Source organism: Thunnus thynnus, chromosome 6 (genome assembly GCF_963924715.1).
Source record: "Thunnus thynnus chromosome 6, fThuThy2.1, whole genome shotgun sequence".
Classification (NCBI taxonomy): domain Eukaryota; kingdom Metazoa; phylum Chordata; class Actinopteri; order Scombriformes; family Scombridae; genus Thunnus; species Thunnus thynnus.
The window spans coordinates 32,519,190-32,541,620 of NC_089522.1; the positions used below are offsets into that span (position 1 = coordinate 32,519,190).

A 22,431-nucleotide genomic window follows, 5' to 3' on the forward strand; every position below is an offset into this window, starting at 1 on the left:
TATAGTTTCAGCTAAAATAAAAGATAAAAAAATCTTTTATTTCAATAATTCACAAGAGAAAAGTAAAAAATCAGAGTAAAGTCTGAAAGTAATTAAAACATAATTTTGTGTTGCAGAAACATGTGTTTTTCATGTTTTTCCAGTTTGTTTGTTTCCTGTTTCAACACAAAGCTGAGATGATCAGAGGATTAATTAATTAACTGAAAAAAATTAACTGGCAACAATTTTTATATTATAATTGTTTAATTTTGAAAGCACAAATCCCAAAAATTCTCTGGTAGCAGCTTCTCAAATGTGAATATTTACTAGTTTTACAGTTTTCTATGACAGTAAACTGAACATGTTCACTTGGTCTTCAGGGAATAATCAACATTTTATACACTGAACAATCAATAGATTATTAATAAAGTAATCAGTTCTCCTATGATGGAATAATACGACCTGTCCCTCAGTTTTCTGTGATAAAAACACAACTTTACAACTAACGAGCTCAACAGAAACTAAAACCAAACAGAGTCCTTCTTCAGGACCAGCAGATGGAGGATGGAGGACCAGTCAGAGTTCAGATGATGTGGAAGAAACCCAGGAATGTTCAGCTGTCCACATACTTTCGTCCATGTCATGTATTTTCTTTCAGATGTGATCATCAGTTTATTATCAGTGTTTTTTTTTAACAGATTTAAAAAACACTGAAAGAAAAGAAAAGACACAGACTGTCGAACTGAACCGTAATAAAAAGATGAAACATGTTCTGCAGCAGCTCTGTCAACAACACCGATACTGTTGCCATGGAAACTGGATGCTAAATAGAGGCCTTGGCGTAAAGAAGCTGAGAGATGACTCTTGAAATAGACTCCCAGCAGGAGCACGTACACACACTCACACACTCACACACTCACACACACACACACACACTCACACACACACACACTCACACATACACACACACACACTCACTCACACACGTACACACACTCACACTTCCTGTGTTCGGTTGGATGAATTTTCATGAAGAGGAATGAATGACTGGATGTGATTCAGCAGTGAATCAGATCAGTTTTGTCGGACATTTACAACATTTTATGACGGTTTTCGGTTCAGTTTTCAGTGTAAAACATAAATTCATCACATCAGCACAAGTTTCAGTGATTATTACTGAACAAACAGATCATTTAATCAATACCACAAGTCTATAACCATCAGTTTAAAACCTGTTTCTCTTGATTTTCTCCTCACTGTTCAAAGTGTCTCTTAAATGACGAGTTCACAGTTTTAATGTGTGTCTTAAACCAACAGTCAGTCATGAAATGAACATTAAAGCTGTTTTTCTTGCTGTGATCATTCCTCCTGTTCATACTGACCATTAGAAGATCCCTTCATAATGACCTTACAATGGAAGTGATGGAGGACAAAATCCACAGTCCTCCTTCTGAAGCTAATATGAAGCTTCAGCGTCCAAATGAGTCAAATCAAGTAGATATCTTTCAACGTTACAGTCTTTTTAGTGCCAAAGTTCCTCTTTTTGTTACTATACTTCCACCTGCAGCTCAACAGGGAAACACTGTCCGAGGAAACACAAAGAGGGAATTTGATGCTAAAAAGACTGTAAATGTGTCAGATATCCACTTGATATGACTAACTCAGACTGATGAAGACTCATATAAGCTTCACAGAGACTTTTAAATGACTGTGTGGACACACTGTGGATTTTATCCTCCATCACTAACATTGAAAACACATTTGAAGGATCTTTTAATATCCAGTATGAACAGGAGGAATGATTACAGCGAGGAAAACCTCTTTTACTGCTCATATGGACACCTGACTGCTGGTTTAAGACACACTTGTCCTTTAAATCTCAGTTTAACACCTGCACGTACCTGCAGGATTTATGACATCACAACTAGTTTGGAGCCAATCGTGTTCCAGTATTCAACTCAGACAAGTGTGATGTGGAAACTTGAAGCCTTCAGAGCACAAACGCTGAGACTTTATAGGCTTTATAAGGAGGAAACATCTGGAGTCCAGCAGGAAAACTTTACAAATCAACAATATACACATATTCAGATGTGTAATTAATGTTACCGGTGGAGGCAACTGACAAGTTTCTGAGTTTACTGCATCTCATGTTCTTCATCAGCAGACAGTTTATTCAGTTTACTTTAAAGCCGACTAACCAGTGAAGTTCTGGCATTGAACCGCTGAATAAAGAAAATTAATATGTTTTTATAGTAAATATTTTCATTGTTCCAGATGAGAAAGCTGTTAGCACTTTTATTTCTCCACATAAAACAGACAGGCTGGATTATTACAAATTATTATTATTAAAAAATAAAAATTAAAAACAATTCACATTTCATTTATTAATTTAACTGTTTAATTACATTCTCTGTGAATTTTTGTCTTCTTTTATTATGGTCCAGTGTCACATATTTAAATGTGGTGGAGAATAATTGTATTTTATTAATTTATTTAGTTTATTTTTTATTATTACTTATGGAAAATACTCAAGTAAAGTACAAATACTTCAAAATTGTACAGTACTTGAGTAAAAGTACTTAATTACTTTCCACCAGTGGTAATAATGTTATTTTAGATGACACAGAGTCTGTTTAAGGACTCGTTCTGATATATTTTAGACTAAATTTAAGTGTCTTTAGGCAAAAATGTAAAAATGAGAAACCTTGAAGTGCTCAGAATCATGAACATCTGAACTTCAGTGACAACTCGCAACATGTTATAAGGTCAAAAGCTCCGGTAAAAGGACCTTGAGTTGAGATTGTTGTCAGAGAAATGTGCATCACGTGACTTTGCTCAGCGGCTCATCGGCAGCGTGTGAAAGGAACAGCGCGCTCTGACGTCACCGCCCTGCTGTCTCTGCTGCAGAAACACTACAGCGCGTGCGTCAAGTTACACAAAATAAAAGATAGAAAAATACCGGAAGTTAGACAGAGTGCGACAATTTGCCTTCAAAATAAAGAACCTCATTAAAAAAAATTCTCATTGTTTTGGATTCCACAGACCAACAGACTGATGTTTGTTTAAAAAATAAAAATTTAATCCTAAAATCAACATTGTTTAAAAAAAACTTTAAATATATGGTTTGTTTTGTTTCGTGATCTTATTAAAACTGACACGTAGAAAAGTATTGAAGTGGAAAATCTTCACTTTGACATAAACTGAATATTTGATGAAGGTGATAAAATACAAAAGTGACCATAAAGTAATGTTATTACATCTTATGTTGTATATGTTATATGGGATATACACAAACAAATATATATTCTTTTAGTTTATTAAAAGTCATTAATAAACAGATGTTCAGTATGTTTTGCTACAGAGTGATGATACAGATGTTCAGAGAGGTTTAACTGCCTGTTCAACAAACTTATAAAACAACAGAGACCACAAACGTCATAAATTCAAAATAATGTTTATAAGAAATCTTCATGAAATCAGTAAAAGTCAGAGTGTCGATGAAACAATGTTTTTTAAAGCTGTTAAAGAAAGTCCAGCACACAAACAATCTAAATATCTGTAAAGGTACCAAAGTTTCAGAAAATATTCTAACTGTTATTCACTTTTTTCCACAGAAACATTACAGTGGACGTGACCTCGGTGTCGTCTTTTTACAGAAAATCTTCACATAACTGAAACATTCGTGAGGTTTTCAGTCACTAAACAAACTTCATCAACTATCCCAAGGTCAATAATGTCTAAACTCCTTTAATTTCATTTCCAATTATTTAGTGTTTTTTGAGGTTTATTCGTCACCCTGGAAACAGCATTTGACAACAATCTCAACTCAAGGTCCTCTTACTGGAGCTTTTGACCCTATCACATGTGAGCTGTCATTGAAGTGTAGATGTTTACATTTTATATGATTCTGAGCACCTCAAGGACTATATAAAATATATATAAAAGATATCAAAATGAGTCCTTAAACAGACTATTTGTAAACTAAAAAAATCATATGAATAAAAATCTCAGTTTAACACCTGAAAGTACCTGCAGGACAGTGGTGGAAAGTAACTAAGTACATTTACTCAAGTACTGCACTTAACTACAGTTTTGAGGTACTTGTACTTTACTTGAGTATTTCCATGTGATGCTACTTTCTACATTTCAGAGGGAAATATTGTACTTTCTACTCCACTACATTTATTTGACAGCTTTAGTTACTTTTCAGATGAAGATTTGACACAATGGATAATATAACAAGCTTTTAAAATACAACACATTGTTAAAGATGAAACCAGTGGTTTCCAACCTTTTTGTCTTTTGACGTCTTACAAAAAGCAGTGTGTAGTCGGGGTCACATTTCATATGTCTATGAGTTGTTAACAGCTCCACCAAATAGTGATTTTTATTAATTTACTGTTACTTTATTGTTAAATTACTGTTCATCTACTTTGCACGTTTTGGTTTTTGCTCTTTTATCCACACTGTGATTCTACCTCACGCATTACTTTTTGCACATTTATTATTACTATTCTACTTCATAGCAGATTTTACCTTTTTACTTATTTACTTCCTCTTTCATAACTGCATGTTGAGCAATTGTAACAAAGTCATTTTCCTGCAGAGATCAATGAAGTTATTCTGATTCTGATCAGATTAAATCCAGTCCAGCTGTGCTCAAATGTTTTAAATAAAACTGAAAGAAGCAAAGTGGAAAAAGAAAAACTCTGCAGGCTTTTCAACAAGTCAGTAAAGTTCACATTTGCTGATGAGAATAAATTATATTTTTGATTCATTATTCGGATTTCTGTTTAAAATCAAACCCTGGGGGTGATCTGATTCTATTTAAAACACTATCAATGCTGATCAATGTTTGTTATTATAATCATAAAATTACATTTTGGAGACAGATTTTTCCCTCTAAACTTCTAAACATGCTTTCATTTCAATAAATGTTCAAATATTTACTTTATATCTTTGTTTTTTCTTCTTTCCTCTCCCATTAATCATCTCACCACCCCTCAGATTTATCTGCTGACCCTTTGGAGGGGCCCGACCCCTAGGTTGGGAACCACTGGACTAAACTAGCTAACTGTATATAAAGTAGTGTAAACTAGCTCCACCTCCAGCAGCTACAACAGTAACATGCTGCTCTAACACTGATGCTTCACTATTAATAATCTAATGATGTCATATATAATAATATATCAGTCAGAGGGACCAAACCACTACTTTTACTGCAATACTTTAACTACATCAAGCTCATAATACTTATGTACTTTTACTGCAATACTTTAACTACATCAAGCTCATAATACTTATGTACTTTTACTGAGGTGAAGGATGAAGGTCATGACCTTTTTGACTAATTTGGAGACTTTTCCTTACAAACTCATGACCGGAAGTCTGTTTGTTTACATCACAGTTAGCTTGACTGTGGTAAAAAGTACTGAGGGGGCGTCCGTCCAAACAGGAAGAAACTGGGAAAACACTCCTAAGTGATGAATTTAGCCTCTAATGGTGGATGTTTTAGTCCACAAGACGCGAATAAACAATCAGGCGGATTTTACAAACTACTTTTTCTCCGCGTCGGAGGACTCTGGAGGCTCTCCGGTGAACTCTGCGGCTCCTGTCCGCAGTCGGCAGCGCTGTTTGGGGGCTGACGCAGGAGAGGAAGGCGGGGGGGGGGGGAGCTGTCACAGCAGCAAGGCTAGGCTAGGCTAGGCTAGGCTAGGCTAGGCTAACAGCTTTATCCCCCGGGAAACATGGACTTGGAGAAAACTTTGTGAAGTTTAAAAAGACCACCAGCAGACTGACGTTTAAATGGCTGCTCCGGAATCCACCGAAAAGACAAAAAGCACAATTTAACCGCCAAAATACGCGTTAGCCCGGCAGCGTTAGCATTGCTAGTTAGCCTGCTAGTTAGCTCTCATCCAGGCTCTGACAGCGGGGATGCAGCGGAGAGAAATACACCCCAACATGTAGATAACATCCGCAGAAAAGGACTTAACTTAGATTTTTATGTTAATACAAAGCAATTAGACATCAATTTATACCGTTCGTTATAATTGGCACCAACTTATGTGCGGCTAAAGACAGTAAACGCGTCAGTTAATTGATTTCTGAAACATACTTTTTGGGTGGTTTTTTTGTTTGTTTGTTTGTTTTAATAGCTGAGCTAACTTTTATTTTTCGGTGCTGTCGGTGTAGTGTGTTGTTAGCATGGAGGCAGGGGAGCCTGGCAGCAGCTCGGAGCGGTTACATAACGCCAGCAGGTCGGGTCAGAAGCTGCTGAACGTCGCCTCCTCAGCCTCCTCAGCCCGGCTCTGACAGCTGCAAACTGCTCCGACAACCCCGCTAACAAGACAGACACACAAACACACAGACAGACAACAACACAGCAGCATGGAGGAGGTGTGAGTCTGCTGGGACACAGGAAACAGAAGAAACAAGACTGAACATTCCCCCTTGAAGATGGATTCAAACCCGCTGATAAACGGTGAGAGATGTGCTGCTGATGGAGGGTTCATGCTGTGTGTGTTTGTGTTGCAGCCCTGCATGTGTTGCTGTGCAGCTTGGAGGGAAGAATCAGCAGCAGCGGTAGTGTTATTGCAACAGGTGTGTGGCAGCAGCTGAGGCCTGCAGCAGCTCTGTGTGTGTGCTGAGGTGGGATGTTGAAGCAGGTTCTCTCATGATATTAACTGCAGGTTTGGATCCAGACAGCAGCGAGTTGAAACTTGCAGCATGAGAGCAGGTTTACACTAAACCGGGTCAGTTTGTGAATGTGGCTACAGGCGTGATTTCACAGTGAAACACCTGAACCAGGATTTTAGGAGTACTGAGGTCAGATTATGTCTCCTAACATGGTTTAGTTGTATTGTTTATTTGCCAACCGTTAAATTAGTCACCGACTATTCTGATAATCGATTCATCGTTTTGAGTCATTTTCTTAGAAGAGAGTGTCTAAGTTCTCTGGTTCCAGCTTCTCAAATGTGAATATTTTTTGGTTTCTTTAGTCCTCTATGACAGTAAAGTGAATATCTTTGGGTTGTGGACAAAACAAGACATTTGAGGACGTCATCTTGGACTTTTGGGAAACAGGCTTCATCTAAAATGATAAATCAATTATCATAATGATCTGCCAGTTGACTAATTGATTAATTGACTAACTGTTGCAGCTCTATTACTAATACCTCGGGTGTTAGGAAATTATTTTGTGACATTTTGTAGATTAAGCGATTAATCATTTAGTCTGTCAAATGTCAGAATGTATAAAAATGCCCGTAATAATGTGAAGTCCAAGGTGATGGCTTTAAATTCCTTGTTTTTTCCAACCAACAGTTCAAAACCTTTGGAGTCTGTGCTCTCGAATTTATAGTTTTGTCAGTCAGCCTTAACTTTGAAGAAGCCAACAAAGAAGACGTTTCCACTGTAGCGTCAGTTCATGGATGTACGTGTCAGTTACTGATCCATGAAGCGCTCCATCAGAGAGTATAACATACATCCATGTCCACAGCCCTGAAGCTGAGTTTACGGCAAAAAAATCCATTATCTGATAACATAATGGACCTCAGAGATAACACAGTGTTATGTTAAGAGTATATCCGCATATCTGAGTCCAAGATAAAAATAAAGCCTTATGAAAGCCAAGTGATCCACAGCGAGGGTGAAATCTGATAAATCAAGAGCATGATTTAGTATTTTTTTGTCCTCCTAAAAACATAATGACATTTGTATTATTATCCTACATGGCAAAGAAAAGCAGTAAAACCTCACATTTAATTTTCTCCCGATCGACTAATTAATTAATTGACTATTTGTCGCAGCCCTACTCGAGAACGAGCGCTCTGCCCCCGCCTGCCGCCGGCACCAGCGCAGTAAAGTTCACTTTCAGATAAATGATGGATGATAAAATAGAGTTAACATTATTTCCACTGTGTTGTTTGTACTTCAGCTTCTGCAGCTGCAGCACAGCTGTCCAGTGAAGAACAAACACTGTTTTTCCCTGCAGCGAAAAGGAAAATGAGTCAAGACACGTAGACTTCACTAAAACATCTAACATGTCTGTTTAGTTCAGTAGAAATTAACCTGGAAAAACTGGAGCCATAGTTCTGACATATTAACTTATATCTATTGTTGCATAAAACAGTATAAATTAGTTTTGTTCCTACGCTGAGTGAAACAAAAATAGAACATGTTTTTCATTCTGCACTAAACAAACTACCTGAAAAGACTCAATAAGGTTAAAATGTAAATATCTTGTTTTGTCTGATTAACTGTCCAAAACCCAACGATATTCAGATTACTGTCATAAAGGATTCAAATATTCACATTTGAGAAGCTGCCACCACCAAATATTCACATTTTTCCTTAAAAAAAAGACTAAAAAACGACTCACTGAACAGTTATTCAGTCATCAAAATACTTAATTTTCTGTCGCTTGACTAATAAAAATATTCGACTAATTGTTGTTGCTCTAAATGAGTCTCATAAACTGTCCAAGAGTTTTAGATTTGAATTGTAAAGTAAAAAAATGTATCGTCCTGTTTCTATAATGAGAAAATGAGTTAATTATATTTGTCAATGTACATTATTGAGAAATGGGATTGAAACTCGGTTAATCACCGACTGGTGTTGAAATATGTGAATCCCGACCTCATTACAGAGACTGATTCAGGTCAGGGGTGTAATATTCACACGTTGTCATGGCAACGCTGACACGTGTTCTCATGTGAGTGTTAAAATAGTGTTCGTGAGAAATGACGCGACGGCACATCTCGTGTGTGGAAGATCCGAGGAGTGACAGAAAACTGCAGACAGGAAGAGGACAGCAAGGAAAGACGGGGAATTGTAGTATCATCAGTAGTAGTACCATCAGTAGTACCATCAGTAGTAGTACCATCAGTAGTAGTACTACTGTCGGTAGTATTTGTCAGTCCCTGGTGTGTTCAGGTCTCCTGCTGTTCAATAGATTTGTGTCGACTGACTGACAGATGGATGTCAGGAAGCAGAGAAACCACAGTGGGACAGGAAGTAGACAGGAAACCACACTCTTCTTCTCTGGTGGGGAAAGTACTCTCGGCGGTTTGGTACTTCCTCTCCGTCTCTCTGTCTGTCTTTCAGTGTTTCTGTCTTTCTGTCACTTAAAGACTCTCAGTTTTCTCTGCTTCTCGTTCGCTTCACAGCCTTAAAAACTACAAACGAACAGTTTCATCTCAAACTGCAGTGATTTAGTTTAGTCGATTCAACTGACTGTCAAATATGACAAATGTTATCAATAAAGTTGTTTCAGACAGCTGATTAATTTTCTTTTGATCGACTAATCGTCCCAGCTCTAGATAAGTTGATTAATTGATTAGTTGATTGACAGAAAATTAATCTACAACTATTTTGATAGTGGATTAATCGTTTTTTAATTTAAAAAATCAAAATATTTGCTGGTTGCAGCTTCTTTAATGTGATGATTTAATGCTTTTCTTTGTCATATATGACAGTAAACTGAATATCTTTGAGTTTGAGACTGTTGGTCAAACAAAAACAAAGAATGAAGACGTCACCTTTGTTTTCTGATGTTTTAGAGACAAAACAGTTGACTGAGAAAACAACTTGCAGATTAACTGATAATGAAAGTGATTGTTAGTTGCGGCTCTGAAGGGATGTGCACACCTCCGCCTCTTTGTTCAAAACAATTTATTGAGAAAAGAATCAGCAGATTAATTAGTTGCAGCTCTAATGGGGTCTCAATATTAGGTAAGAAAGCCTTTATCGTTTAAGTAAAGCAAAAAAAAGGTCTGAAGTCACCTGGGAAATTATAACAGCTGTTTATCTTTCACCGTTTCATAGTCTTCATCATAGTCTTCATCCTCTGGGTCATGGATAGAGACGTGAAGGAGAGAGTTCAGCATTTCATTAGACAGTGACCCTCTCCAGTCTTTCATGCAGGAGAAGTTACGCTCACAGCGAGATGTTGACATAAGGAACACAAGCGTGACCTCCATGATCGACCTCGTGTGCCGTCCTTCAGCACCTTGTAGAAAACTCTGCCACAACACCTGAGGCTCAACTCCTGATGCCTGAAATGTTGATGCACGACTACTTTGAGGTCAAGCCGCTCCTGTTTGGCTTCTTTAATGGACTTAAAGTCTGTGCATGCCTCGAGGACGTCCTGAAAGTGAGTGACAAAGGTCTTGAGGTCAGTCAGGAACAAAGGTAGCGAGGTCAGCGATGTCCTCTGGCCAGTTGCAAAGGTCAAACAGGGTCATTCATTAAGGCTGCTGAACTGTGTCGGGACATAGTCACCAAAGGTATCGATTAGTTTCTTTTTTTTTACCTTGTGGAAGTCATCATCATCCACCTGTTTCCTGTTGAGCTGCGCGTCAGAGTACCCAGGAAGTGGTCCCACTTCTTCCAGGAAGTGGTCCCACTTCTTCCAGGAAGTGCTGTAGCCGCTGGCCTGGAGCTGTCTGAAACACATGAAAACCTCACTGTCACAATCTATGGAGATAAACATGTAGCACAGAATCAGCTTACGGGGAGTTTATTTTCCCAACTATTTATTTTGTTTACCTGCATGGCTACAAGAGTAGTCGTCTGCAGCCCGTCTGGAACCATCTGTATCTGACAGAGAAGGTTCTGGTGTTTCAGTTCACTGAGGATGCCCAAAAGAAGATGGATGAAGAGGACCATCTTGTACTGTTTCAGCCCTCTTGGGTTGGATGGTTCTCAAAATGGACAAGGATGACTAGATAGTTCCTGAGAAGTGCTTTTAAGGCGTGCAGTATGTGTCACCTCATACCATCGATGCTTCATGGTTTGACTAGATGGATTCTTAGTGCGTTTGCCACAGTCTTGAGCTCACAGTTTATGTTTGGCAGCGGGATAGACTTCATGCTGTCTAACACTGCAAGCTCAAGACGGTGACCATATGCTCACAAGGGATCCACATCTGGCAGCCACGCCGTTCTTTTGACCTGATGTTACTGAGGCACCATCACACCCGAACCTAACAAACCTTGGGTAAGACCGGTAATGATGGCGTCTATGATGCTCTGGCTGTTGGCATGCTGTAGTCACCATGTTTACCATGTTGTTATCAGGAAGCCTGTTGTCCACAAAGGTGATGTAAATTATCTCTTGACCCTGCGTGGACCAACGGAGGTATCTGACATGATGGAGAAAAATCTTGCAGACTTGTTCTTGTCCTCCAGATCTTCTGTCTGAGCGACGTTCTGAATGAATGTGCTTCAAGCGTGGTCGTTTTTATTGGTGTTATTTTCTGAATGATTCCTCTTTTTGGCCACATAGTAGGATATATTGAATAGTTTTAGTTTCTCTGTAACGTCTTCGTCCATCCCTCGAGGACAGACGGGCAGAGCTGCTTTCTGAGGATTGACCTGTACGTTGAGAACCTTTTCACAGTCAATGTGAGCTGAGGTCAGAAGATGACTTGGTAGTGTTCTCACCCTTGTTTTGTTTCCGTTCACACCAACAAACAATGTGTCGTTTGCTTTTGTTGGCACATGTCAGCATTATCTCGGCATCAGCATCATATTCTGTGAAGTTGTATCGACGTTTCCATTCAGGAAGCCGTTTCCGTTTCTGAGTTACCTCGTAATCCTCAGACACTGGAGGCTCCTAGAGACAAATGCATAATAAAATAATAACAAAGTAATAAAGTAATATGATAGAGTATAATCAAATAATAAAACAAATAGTCAATAAGCAGCAGCCAATAATACTAGTAATAAAAGGCTTTTGAGTCAGATAGGCAGGGAAAACCCTGAGATATCATGGTGATGATGGTTGACTTCATCTTTAATTTGAGTTGTTGTGCTGTTTTAGATGTGCAGCCGTTCGTAATAACAGCTGTCAGAGAAAATCAGTGAGTTTTTTTACAGACATGTAAACTGCAACATGACTGGTTTGCAGAGGCAAACAAGCACAAGGCGTGTTTCTAATTTGTAGTCTGTGTCTGTAGTTTTGTAGTTTTTGTCTGTAGGTTTGTAGGCTGTGTTTGTAGTTTAGGTCTGAAGTTTTGTAGTCTTTGTGGTTTTATAGTCTTTCTCCTTAGTTTTTGTTTTCAGTTTTGTAGTTTTGCTCTTTTAGTCTGTAGTTTTGTAGATTGTGTTTGTAGTTTTGTTGTTTTTGAATAAAGCAAGCTTATACCACTAGCTTTATTGTTGTTATAAATTTGCAGCTGTCTCAGAACTGAGTCTTGATAACCAGTCTTCACCCCAGTTTGTTTTTTAATCAGATTTCCTGTTTGTTTGTAGCTGTGTACAGTTGTACTGGTCAACTCCCAGTATGAGGTGAACCAGCCTGGGATTAAAAGCAGCATGCAGCTCCATAAACTGTCTCTGTGGAAGTAAAACATAAACAGTTTCTACCTTTTGTCATAGAGACGGCTGGAGGACAGAGATAAGCTGCTGCACACGCACACACACACACACACACACTCACACACACACACACACACACACTGTGTCCTTGTATCTGATGTGTTTTTCTGTCTTCATGTGTGAATCTCGCTGCAGAGATCAGGTTCAGGTTCTCTCTCTCACTGACAGGAAGTAAAGGACACACCGAGGCTTCTACTGACGCTTCTACTCTGTTATTACTGAACAAACCGAACATTTGCTTAAACACAAAGACAAACTGTCAGTCAGATGCAGAAGAACAAGCCGAGCTGTCAGCCCCGCGGGTTTACGAAGGCGGAAACATTCGTGACATCTTTCAGGCTGGTTATAAATTTGATTTGGGCGTCACAGTTGATTGGATTCTAATTATATGTCAGTCGCTGCTTGTTGTCCACATTAGATGATAATAATAAGATTACAGGTTTGGTTTTTATAAACTAGAATCAGGACATTGACATGAGTGTAAATTTAAGTCAAATTAACTTATTTTTAGTCAATGAAAACTGACCGGACATCGTAGTTTTGTGACGTCTAAGCCTCATTCACATGAGATTAACATTCATTCTTCTTCTCTGAGTCATAATAAATCTTAACACACAGCCATGAAACACATATTCATATCATTCAGTGTGACTTATGCCTCCGGAGGATATCATTATCACCAATAAACCTCCATAAATCCTCTTAGAAATCAGAGGAACAGAGGTTACAGAACTTGTTTTCTTCAGTATCACAGTAATCTAATGATAGTCGTCTCTACATCCATGTTACACTGCGAACAGGAGCTGCTAACAGCTGATTCAGCAGACTATTTATGGATATTATTAGTCAAAATGTGAACAATTACGGTCTTGTTCTCCTGATATTTGTTCCCAAACATTCCTCTATGTTAGTGTTAGCATGTTTTCCATCTATCAGATTAGCAAAAACATTTCTTAAATTTCCTTCTTTTTCACATAAAAACAGATTTCACAACAAGATGATAAAAGAGATTTGTTTTAAAACACAAGGACGTCGCTCCAGATGGGATTTAAATTACACGGAGGAGCAGAGAGTTCACTGGGAAAAAAAAAACAGTCGGGTCATTGCAGCTGTAATTATTCTTGGGTTGGAGGTGAAAATGAGCCGTAAACAGAGAGAGAGAGACTGGATTAAAATCACTGAGCAGCAGGTGGTGTTCAAACGTCCCCTCTCCTCCAGACACAGACCACGTCCACACTGAGCCGCCTGAATCCATAAACACATCCTTCTCTCTCCGTTTTCTTCTTCTATCCAGACTAAAACTGTGTTTTTCTCCCCTGTAAACTGCGGCCTCCGGAGTGTGTAAATATGTATTTTTTTTGCTCGAAAACAACATTTTAGAATTAAGCCGATTTAAAGGAGGAGTTCACAATTTTTCAAGTTTTTCAACAGTCAGGAGCCCAGATTAACATTGAAACCTGTTTTTCTGGCTGTAATCAATCCTGTTCATACTGACCATTAGATCCCTTCATAATGACCTTACAATGGAAGTGATGGAGGACAAAAATGCATTTAAAGTTGATGTGAAGCTTCTATATATATGTATATATAAAAGAACCAAATGAAAACAAAAAGAAATAAATAACTAATACTAATATTTCTCAGATTTTTAACACTTGTCACCTGACTTTCTAGAATATTACTGATATTTTGCTCAGTGCATCATCTAAAACTTCTCTGTTGAAACAAACCTTTAGCAGCGAGGTTGATTAGGGTGATAATATCAGAGTAAACCAATCAGAGGCAGAGTAGGGCGGGTCAAGACTTCGCCATCCTAGGAAAAATAAAATAAGAGCAGCAGGTGCTGAAGCCACAGAACGACAGTGAATAGAATTATACTAAATTACAGGTTCACAATTTTTTCCAGTGTGTGTTAAAGCAGCAGTCAGGTGTCCATATGAGCAGTGAAAGAGGTTTTCCTCGCTGTAATCATTCCTCCTGTTCATACTGGATATTAAAAGATCCTTCAAATGTGTTTTCAATGTTAGTGATGGAGGATAAAATCCACAGTGTGTCCACACAGTCATTTAAAAGTCTGTGTGAAGCTTCTATTCAGCTTCAGCAGTCTGAGTTAGTCATATCAAGTGGATATCTGACACATTTACAGTCTTTTTAGCATCAAATTCCCTCTTTGTGTTTCCTCGGACAGTGTTTCCCTGTTGAGCTGCAGGTGGAAGTATAGTAACAAAAAGAGGGACTTTGGCACTAAAAAGACTGTAACGTTGAAAGATATCTACTTGATTTGACTCATTTAGACACTGAAGCTTCATATTAGCCTCATATTAGCTTCATATTAGCTTCATATTAGCTTCATATTAGCTTAGAGTTTTGCCTGTAGGAATTATTATGGCAAGAAAAACCTCTTTCAGTGTTTAACCTTTATATTACAGTGTTATTTGCAGGTTTATCAGTCAGGAACCACTGCAGAAATAGCAGCTTTTCTATTACACATTTCATGTATGTAAATCATCAGCTCTACATGTTCTATACACTCTTATTTTTAGTCTTAATTAAAAAGTACTGTTCACATGCTATATTTGCTATAACAGTTGTTTAGCAAATACATGTGAAACAGGCCCAAGATGTTTGATCAAGATTGTTTAATCAAGATGACTTTGTGACTTTGTTTAAAATGAAACATCCTGGACAAATAATACACATGAAAATCAAATACTGAACAATATTTACTCACTCTGAAATAACTTTAATGCACTTTCAGCACGGAAAAACACATTCGTAACAGGTCTGCAAAACATAAACTTGATTTGTACGTCTCTCTGATCAACACTTCTAACCTTTTGACGTTTGCCAAATCAACTATTTAGTCCTCCTCCCTAAACTTTTAAATACATTTTTTGCACAGGAGGAGGACTGTGTTGTTGTAATATTGCATGCTGAAGCTTACAATATTATCCTTAAATCATGTACTGAAGTAAATATCACATCATGCTTAATTTGACACCGATTGAAAGAGCGTCCTCTCATAAATACCTTTTTGTTTCTGGATAGACGACAAGCTTTACTTAAAAAAAAAAAAACACTGATGAAATGTCAACACTAAGTCTTTAAAAGCAAAATTGGCATCTGTTATAGAAATAAGGTTCGTATTAACCAAAAATTATAGAAAGCAAAGTGTTCAGTCAGCCTTTTTTTTATCTGTTCTGGACTGTGGTGATGTGATTTATCTGCACCTCTCAGACCTCTGGATGCAGTCTATCATTCAGGTTCATAACGGGGACGACTTCAGAGCGCGTCGTTAGATTCTTTATGAGAGCTGTGAGAAGACAACAGCGCTGCATCCTATTTATACACAAAGCTCTCCCTGGCAAACTTCCTGGGTACCTGACATGTTTTAATAATTTTAGTTCAATTTCACACCGCACTGGGTCCCAAAAACTGTTTGGTCCTTGAATATCAATGTGTTGGTTAGCGCTGAAATTGGGAAAATGGCTTTTAAATATGATGTTTCACACACATGCAACAACTTGCAGGAGATAGTCTGATCTCTTTTAATCATTACAAACATCTTCTAGCTGACATATGACTGCTGTGTGAATGTGTGTGTTTAAGTTTCATATTATGTGCTTTTGCTTTTATTGTTTCTTTCATTTTATACTTGTAATCTGGGCAACCTTGGAAAAAGCGAGCTCTCTTTCAATGTCCTACCTTGTATAAATAAAGGTTTGAATGAATGAAAGCTGTGCAGTTTTCACAGAGCAGGAAGAACGGAGCCAGAATAGTCGTATATTTTAATATTGTCCTGCCTGTTTCAGGACGAACTGCTGCAGCCTCTCCAAACCTCTCTCTTGTCTGTTTTATACGTCTCTCTCGCATGCCGTACTTTTCCCCTTGGTTACCATTGATAAAAGGTCTCTCACCATGGCGATGGTTTCCTAGGTGTTTGATAGGTTAGTTACGTAACAGGTCAGCCGATGGTAATGAGGCTCATTTGCATGCCTGACCGGCATCTCTCTCACTGTAATCTGTTTTATGTTGACCTTTCCAGGAGGGCTGGTCAGGGGTTCACTCTGACATGAGGAGCACTCGTTAGAGTTGATCCACTGTGTGTGTGTGTGTGTGTGTGCGTGCGTGTGTGTTTCTGTCTCTTCATCCATGATGCTGTGGCAGTTTTACACCAGACTTCAGTCACCGTTTCATTCATCTGTCTGTCTGTCCACCTTTGCATTTGTTAATCTGCCTGCATCTGTTAGACGGATGAATTGTGTGTTTTAAAGAAGTTTGGTTTATTTTGTTACACTAAAAACGGGTTTTGTTTGTTTTTTATTCCTCAAAATGAGGAGTATCGATTTAGTATTGATCCCAAAACTCAGTCTGTCTGTGTGTCTTTCAGCCATGGACCCGTCCATCACGCTGTGGCAGTTCCTGCTCCACCTGCTGGAGGACCAGCGGCAGCGTCACCTGATCTCCTGGACGGGCGACGAAGGAGAGTTCAAGCTGCTGGACGCCGAGGAGGTGGCGCGACTGTGGGGGCTCCGCAAGAACAAACACAACATGAACTACGACAAACTGAGCCGAGCGCTGAGATACTACTACGACAAGGTACCGCCGATAATACTACTGATAATACTACTAATAATACTACTGATGATACTACTGATAATACTGATAATACTACTGATAATACTGATAATACTAATGATAATACTGATAATTCTACTGATAATACTGCTAATACTACTGATAATACTACTGATGATACTGATAATACTACTGATAATACTACTGATAATACTACTGATGATACTGATAATACTACTGATAATACTACTGATAATACTACTGATGATACTGATAATACTAGTAATAATACTACTGATAATACTGATAATACTACTGATAATACTACTGATAATACTGATAATACTACTGATAATACTACTGATGATACTGATAATACTACTGATAATACTACTGATGATACTGATAATACTACTGATAATACTACTGATGATACTGATAATACTACTGATAATACTACTGATGATACTGATAATACTAGTAATAATACTACTGATAATACTGATAATACTACTGATAATACTACTGATAATACTGATAATACTACTGATAATACTACTGATGATACTGATAATACTACTGATAATACTACTGATAATAATACTGATAATATTACTGATAATACTACTGATGATACTACTGATGATACTACTGATGATACTGATAATACTACTGATAATACTGATAATACTACTGATAATACTACACATAATACTGATAATACTACTGATAATAATACTGATAATAATACTGATAATACTACTGATAATAATACTGATGATACTACTCATAATACTACTGATAATACTGATAATACTACTGATAATACTACACATAATACTGATAATACTACTGATAATAATACTGATAATAATACTGATAATACTACTGATAATAATACTGATGATACTACTGATAATACTACTGATAATACTGATAATACTACTGATAATAATACTGATAATAATACTGATAATACTACTGATAATACTGATAATACTACTGATAATACTACTGATAATAATACTGATAATAATACTGGTAATAATACTGATAATACTACTGATAATACTACTGATAATACTGATAATACTACTGATAATACTACTGATAATACTACTGATAATAATACTGATAATACCACTGATAATACTACTGATAATACTGATAATACTACTGATAATACTACACATAATACTGATAATACTACTGATAATAATACTGATAATAATACTGATGATACTACTGATAATACTACTGATAATAATACTGATAATACTACTGATAATACTACTGATAATAATACTGATAATACTGATGATACTACTGATAATACTACTGATAATACTACAGATAATACTGATAATACTACAGATAATACTGATAATACTGATAATACTACTGATAATACTACTGATGATACTACTGATAATATTACTGGAAATACTGAAAAATATGACTTTTTTTATTATTATTATTATTATTGTTGTTGTTGTTGTTGTTATCATTATTATTATTACTATTATTATTATTGTTAAGGTAATCTTCATGCTGTTGTTTCTCAGAACATCATAAAGAAGGTGAGTGGTCAGAAGTTTGTTTACAAGTTCGTCAGTCAGCCTGACCCCTCGCTGCCTGACGGGATACGTAACGGAGACGAGAGCCAGAGGAGGGACAACGCCGACCCAAACGGCCAATCAAAAGGCCTTGTGGGCGTGGCCTCAACCTGTCCATCAAAGGGTTTACCACAGGTACACTTTGGCATTATTTTCCCTTTGTTGATTTCTGCAGGATATGGAGAAACACACTGATATGATCGCACTGATTGATTGATTGATTGATTGATTGGTTTCTGTGTGGATCCGCAGCGCTCCTCACCCAGCAGCTCCCAGAAAAGCTCCCGTAACGACTACATGAAGTCTGGCCTCTACTCCACCTTCACCATCCAATCACTGCAGGCCTCGCCCAACCCACGGCCAATCAAAACAGAGCTGCTGCTGCAACAAGACCCCGCCTCCAAGGTGGACCTTACGGCCAGAGAGGTGAGAGAGAGAGAGAGAGAGAGGGAGAGACTGACCCCAAACATGGGAACAAACACGCTTCGATCTACGCAAAATCGATTTTGCACGTTGTTGTATTCTAGTGTGTCTCAGGCTTGTGACTATCGATCAGATAGTCAATCTGATTGATAGTCGTGGTCATAGTTGTTTTCAATATTAAGGAACTAAATTGTTGTAGAAAATAAAATTAAATCTGGTGGAGTGATGGAGGAGGTGATGGGGCTCGTCCATCAGAGATCTCTGGTTATGACAGTAGGTTGATATGAAAATAAAAATGATTGCGCAACCCTAGAAATTGGTGAACATATCATTGCACTGTGGAATTTTGAGGACACCCTTATAATAGTACAGGACTGGCGGGCTGCCACGTCAAAAAAAAAAATTTTAATGCCCAAAATAAAGCCAAATATTCATTCATTCGGAAATTTAAAGCGTTTGGGAGCCCCGAGATGTGACCTCTGTGTCGTTGCCTGAGAAACTCGTAGTAGTGCAGCTCTGTTTAAGGAACAGGGCAGTGCATAAAATGTGGCGTAGCAGGTGAGTGAGCGGTTGAGTGAAAGAGCAAGCGGCAGAAAAGTGACGGTGAATGAGAGTGGATTAGAGGAAAAGGTAAGCAGTGAGTGGTCGATCTGGCAGTAAATGTACAGTACAGACTACAGTGTGTCAGTTAATAAATACTGCAGCTTCTCAAGACACATCTGTTGCTGTTAGCTCCACAGTTAGCGACAGTGGGTTAGCCTAACCTGCAGACGCTAAACAGAGAAATAGAGAAAGAAGAAATGTGTGCCCTACCCCTCCGGCACCACCGCCAGGCCAAAGCAGTCAACCTCTGGGAAACACTGGTAGATACATTAACTCATGCTGTGTGCTGTCCAGAGACACACAGATACAACGGCAGGTGATACAGTAACTATAGTGGGCTGTGCTCTGGTCCCATAGACTAAACTTCCTCTTCCTCCTCTTCCTCCTCTCAGGTCTGTTTATTATCGGAGTCTAAATCCTCTCCATCAGTAGGCGGCGCTGTTGATCCTGCTCTCCAGGTGATTGTCACTCAGCCATCTCCCTGTCCGACTCCAGCTCTCAGCCCCCAGATACCTGCCAACACCTCCAGTCAATCACAGGTCAGTAATAGGCCACGCCCCCTCACGGGTCACATTTTAACGACCCTGTTAGCTGTCCTCCAACGCCACCATCAGGACAATTTTAGCTCCACTGCTGTGAAAATATCTTAATGTTTATAACGGAAGTTTTTGTTTTTTAAGTTGTCCAACAGTTTTCTTTCTTTCTTTCCCAGAATCCTCCTGCTCCTCCTCTGAACGACCCTCCCCAGATTTATCTCACCAGCATCGGGGATCCTTCCTCCCTCACCCCCCTCATCCCCCTGGGTCCCGTCGGTGGGTCGGTGAGTCCCGTCCCTCCGCCCCACGTCGCCATGGGCCCCCAGGTGCCGCAACAGGATGACTGCGGGGGAGTCGCCAACACTGCCAGCTTCCCTCCTCACCCCCACGCTGCTCCTCACCAGAATCACCCCCCGCCCGTTTTCGTCATCATCAACCCTCCTCCTCCTCAGCAGCAGCAGCAGCAGCAGCAGCAGCAGCAACAGCAACAGCAACAGCAGCAGCAGCAGCAACAGCAGCAGCAGCAGGCGGCCATGGCGGCTGCGCCTCCCTCTGTCGCTGCTCCTTCTGCTCCAACCACCACACGTCCTCCTCCTCCCCCCATCGTCATCAAGGAGGAGAACCTGCCGTCACGGGAGGAGCTCCTGGAGATGGTGTCTCTGGAGGAGAAACAGGTGGAGGAGGTGAGAGGAGGAGGAGATAAACCATCATCAGTTCATGATTTGATTAACTGGTTGATTTGTTTGACTCGTCTGTGCTCGTCTTTACAGGTTCCTCAGCTGATCTGTGGCTCCGGGGAAGCAGAGCCTCCCCTCACCATCGTGGAGAGCCCGCCCCCTTCCTGCTTGGAGCCTGGGGTCGGAGGTCAACAACCTGGAGGGGAGTGGGGAGCAAAGGGGGAGGCCAAGGACTCGCTAACAGGTAACTCTTTCTTTTCTTTAGGCGTTGCTATGTGGTTTCTCTGGAGCTGCTAAGGTGTTATTAGATACTGTTTGGCTTGTTTGTGTAGCAGCTGTGTCACTAGCTTGTTTCCTAAATGAAGACTGTCTGCCCAAACATCAGAGGAGATTTTATGGAGTATTTTTTATTTCATTGTTCATTGAACAGGGACGATGCACAATACAGTTATTGTACCAGATATAACTAAAAGCTCACTTCTCTCTCTGGTCCCTGCAGGGCGGATGATGATTTTATTCTTGTTTCTTTCAGTTGTGTGTTTGAGCTTCACTGTGCAGAATGATATTATGTTCAGTTTGTTTTCACCTTCATCTGCCGAAGGAGAAAAGTTTCTCTGAGCTCACTGAAAATCAGATTTTTTAAGGGGCGGGGCCTACGAGCAGGATTTGTGACATCACATCTAGTTTGGAAGCCAATCATGGTCCAGTATTCACACTGAGAACAGACTTTACAGTGAAGGAGGAGACATCTGGTGTCCAGGAGTTAAACCTCTGAAAAGAATGGTATTTGCATATATATATATATATTCTGGATTTTTAATTAGGAAGAAAGAGTAGATGCCATTTTTTTAGGATTTTAGCGTGGTAATAATACTTGTTTGTGGAACATATATATCACTCATATCACATTCCTTATCATTCCAAGCAGAGTATTTTTATATTAATACATGTCTGGAGGGGATCGGTCAGTTGTGGTGAATAACAATAAGAAAAAGAAAGACGGTACTAGTTTCTAACTGGGATTAACATTCACCTTTAGGGGAAAAAGAACACAGGTTCTACATCACAGCAAAGTCACCTGTTGCAGACCTGCCAACCTGTACTACACATTTTGACATCAAAGTGCGCTGCTACGATTTGTCACTCTAAACTACGCAAAGGCTCGTGACACCTGTGAGTTCAATTCATAAATCTATGGTTCAGTTGTGCACATGCAGAACTCAAGTCCGACAGCAAGAGGCAGCAGCTTGTAGCCTGCCGAAAAGCAACAGAAGAAGAAGAGTTCGACCAATCATAGCACCGGATTCATTCCTCCAGCCTTCACCCAAATATCAGCGGGGATATGGTCCATACATCCATGATACGGTCACACTTGACAAATACATGTCACTGATTTTAACCCTCATGATCCCCCCTCTCATTCCAGCTGGTTATTTCCTCAAGTGAGGACGCTACTTTTAACTTTTCCTTTGTAAACGTAAACGGACTGGGGTGGATTCGGAAAGTTGAAATTGTGAATTGTGTTATGTTAACGCAGACCTTCCAATTTTGGGAAAATATTTAACGTTAATACCGTTAGCCTAAAGTTACATAATTTGCAAGCTAGCTTGCTAGTTCACCAGGCATTTAAAGTGGCAAA

General features: G+C 39.1%; 1 protein-coding gene across 2 annotated transcripts in view; it reads left to right on the forward strand.

Annotated features, from left to right (window-relative positions):
- Positions 1 to 5,373: 5,373 nt before the first annotated feature.
- Positions 5,374 to 22,431, forward strand: part of elk1 (ETS transcription factor ELK1) — a 39,272-nt gene continuing 22,214 nt past the window's right edge. Inside the window, exons 1-7 of one of the 2 annotated variants that reach the window (XM_067593464.1) lie at positions 5,374 to 6,460; positions 16,750 to 16,958; positions 18,503 to 18,688; positions 18,806 to 18,979; positions 19,972 to 20,118; positions 20,292 to 20,798; positions 20,886 to 21,036. In XM_067593464.1, the coding sequence (XP_067449565.1) occupies positions 6,436 to 6,460; positions 16,750 to 16,958; positions 18,503 to 18,688; positions 18,806 to 18,979; positions 19,972 to 20,118; positions 20,292 to 20,798; positions 20,886 to 21,036 (1,399 nt within the window). In that variant the 5' untranslated portion in view covers positions 5,374 to 6,435. The remainder of the gene's footprint in view (positions 6,461 to 16,749; positions 16,959 to 18,502; positions 18,689 to 18,805; positions 18,980 to 19,971; positions 20,119 to 20,291; positions 20,799 to 20,885; positions 21,037 to 22,431) is intronic. The other variant, XM_067593465.1, reaches the window with a different exon arrangement.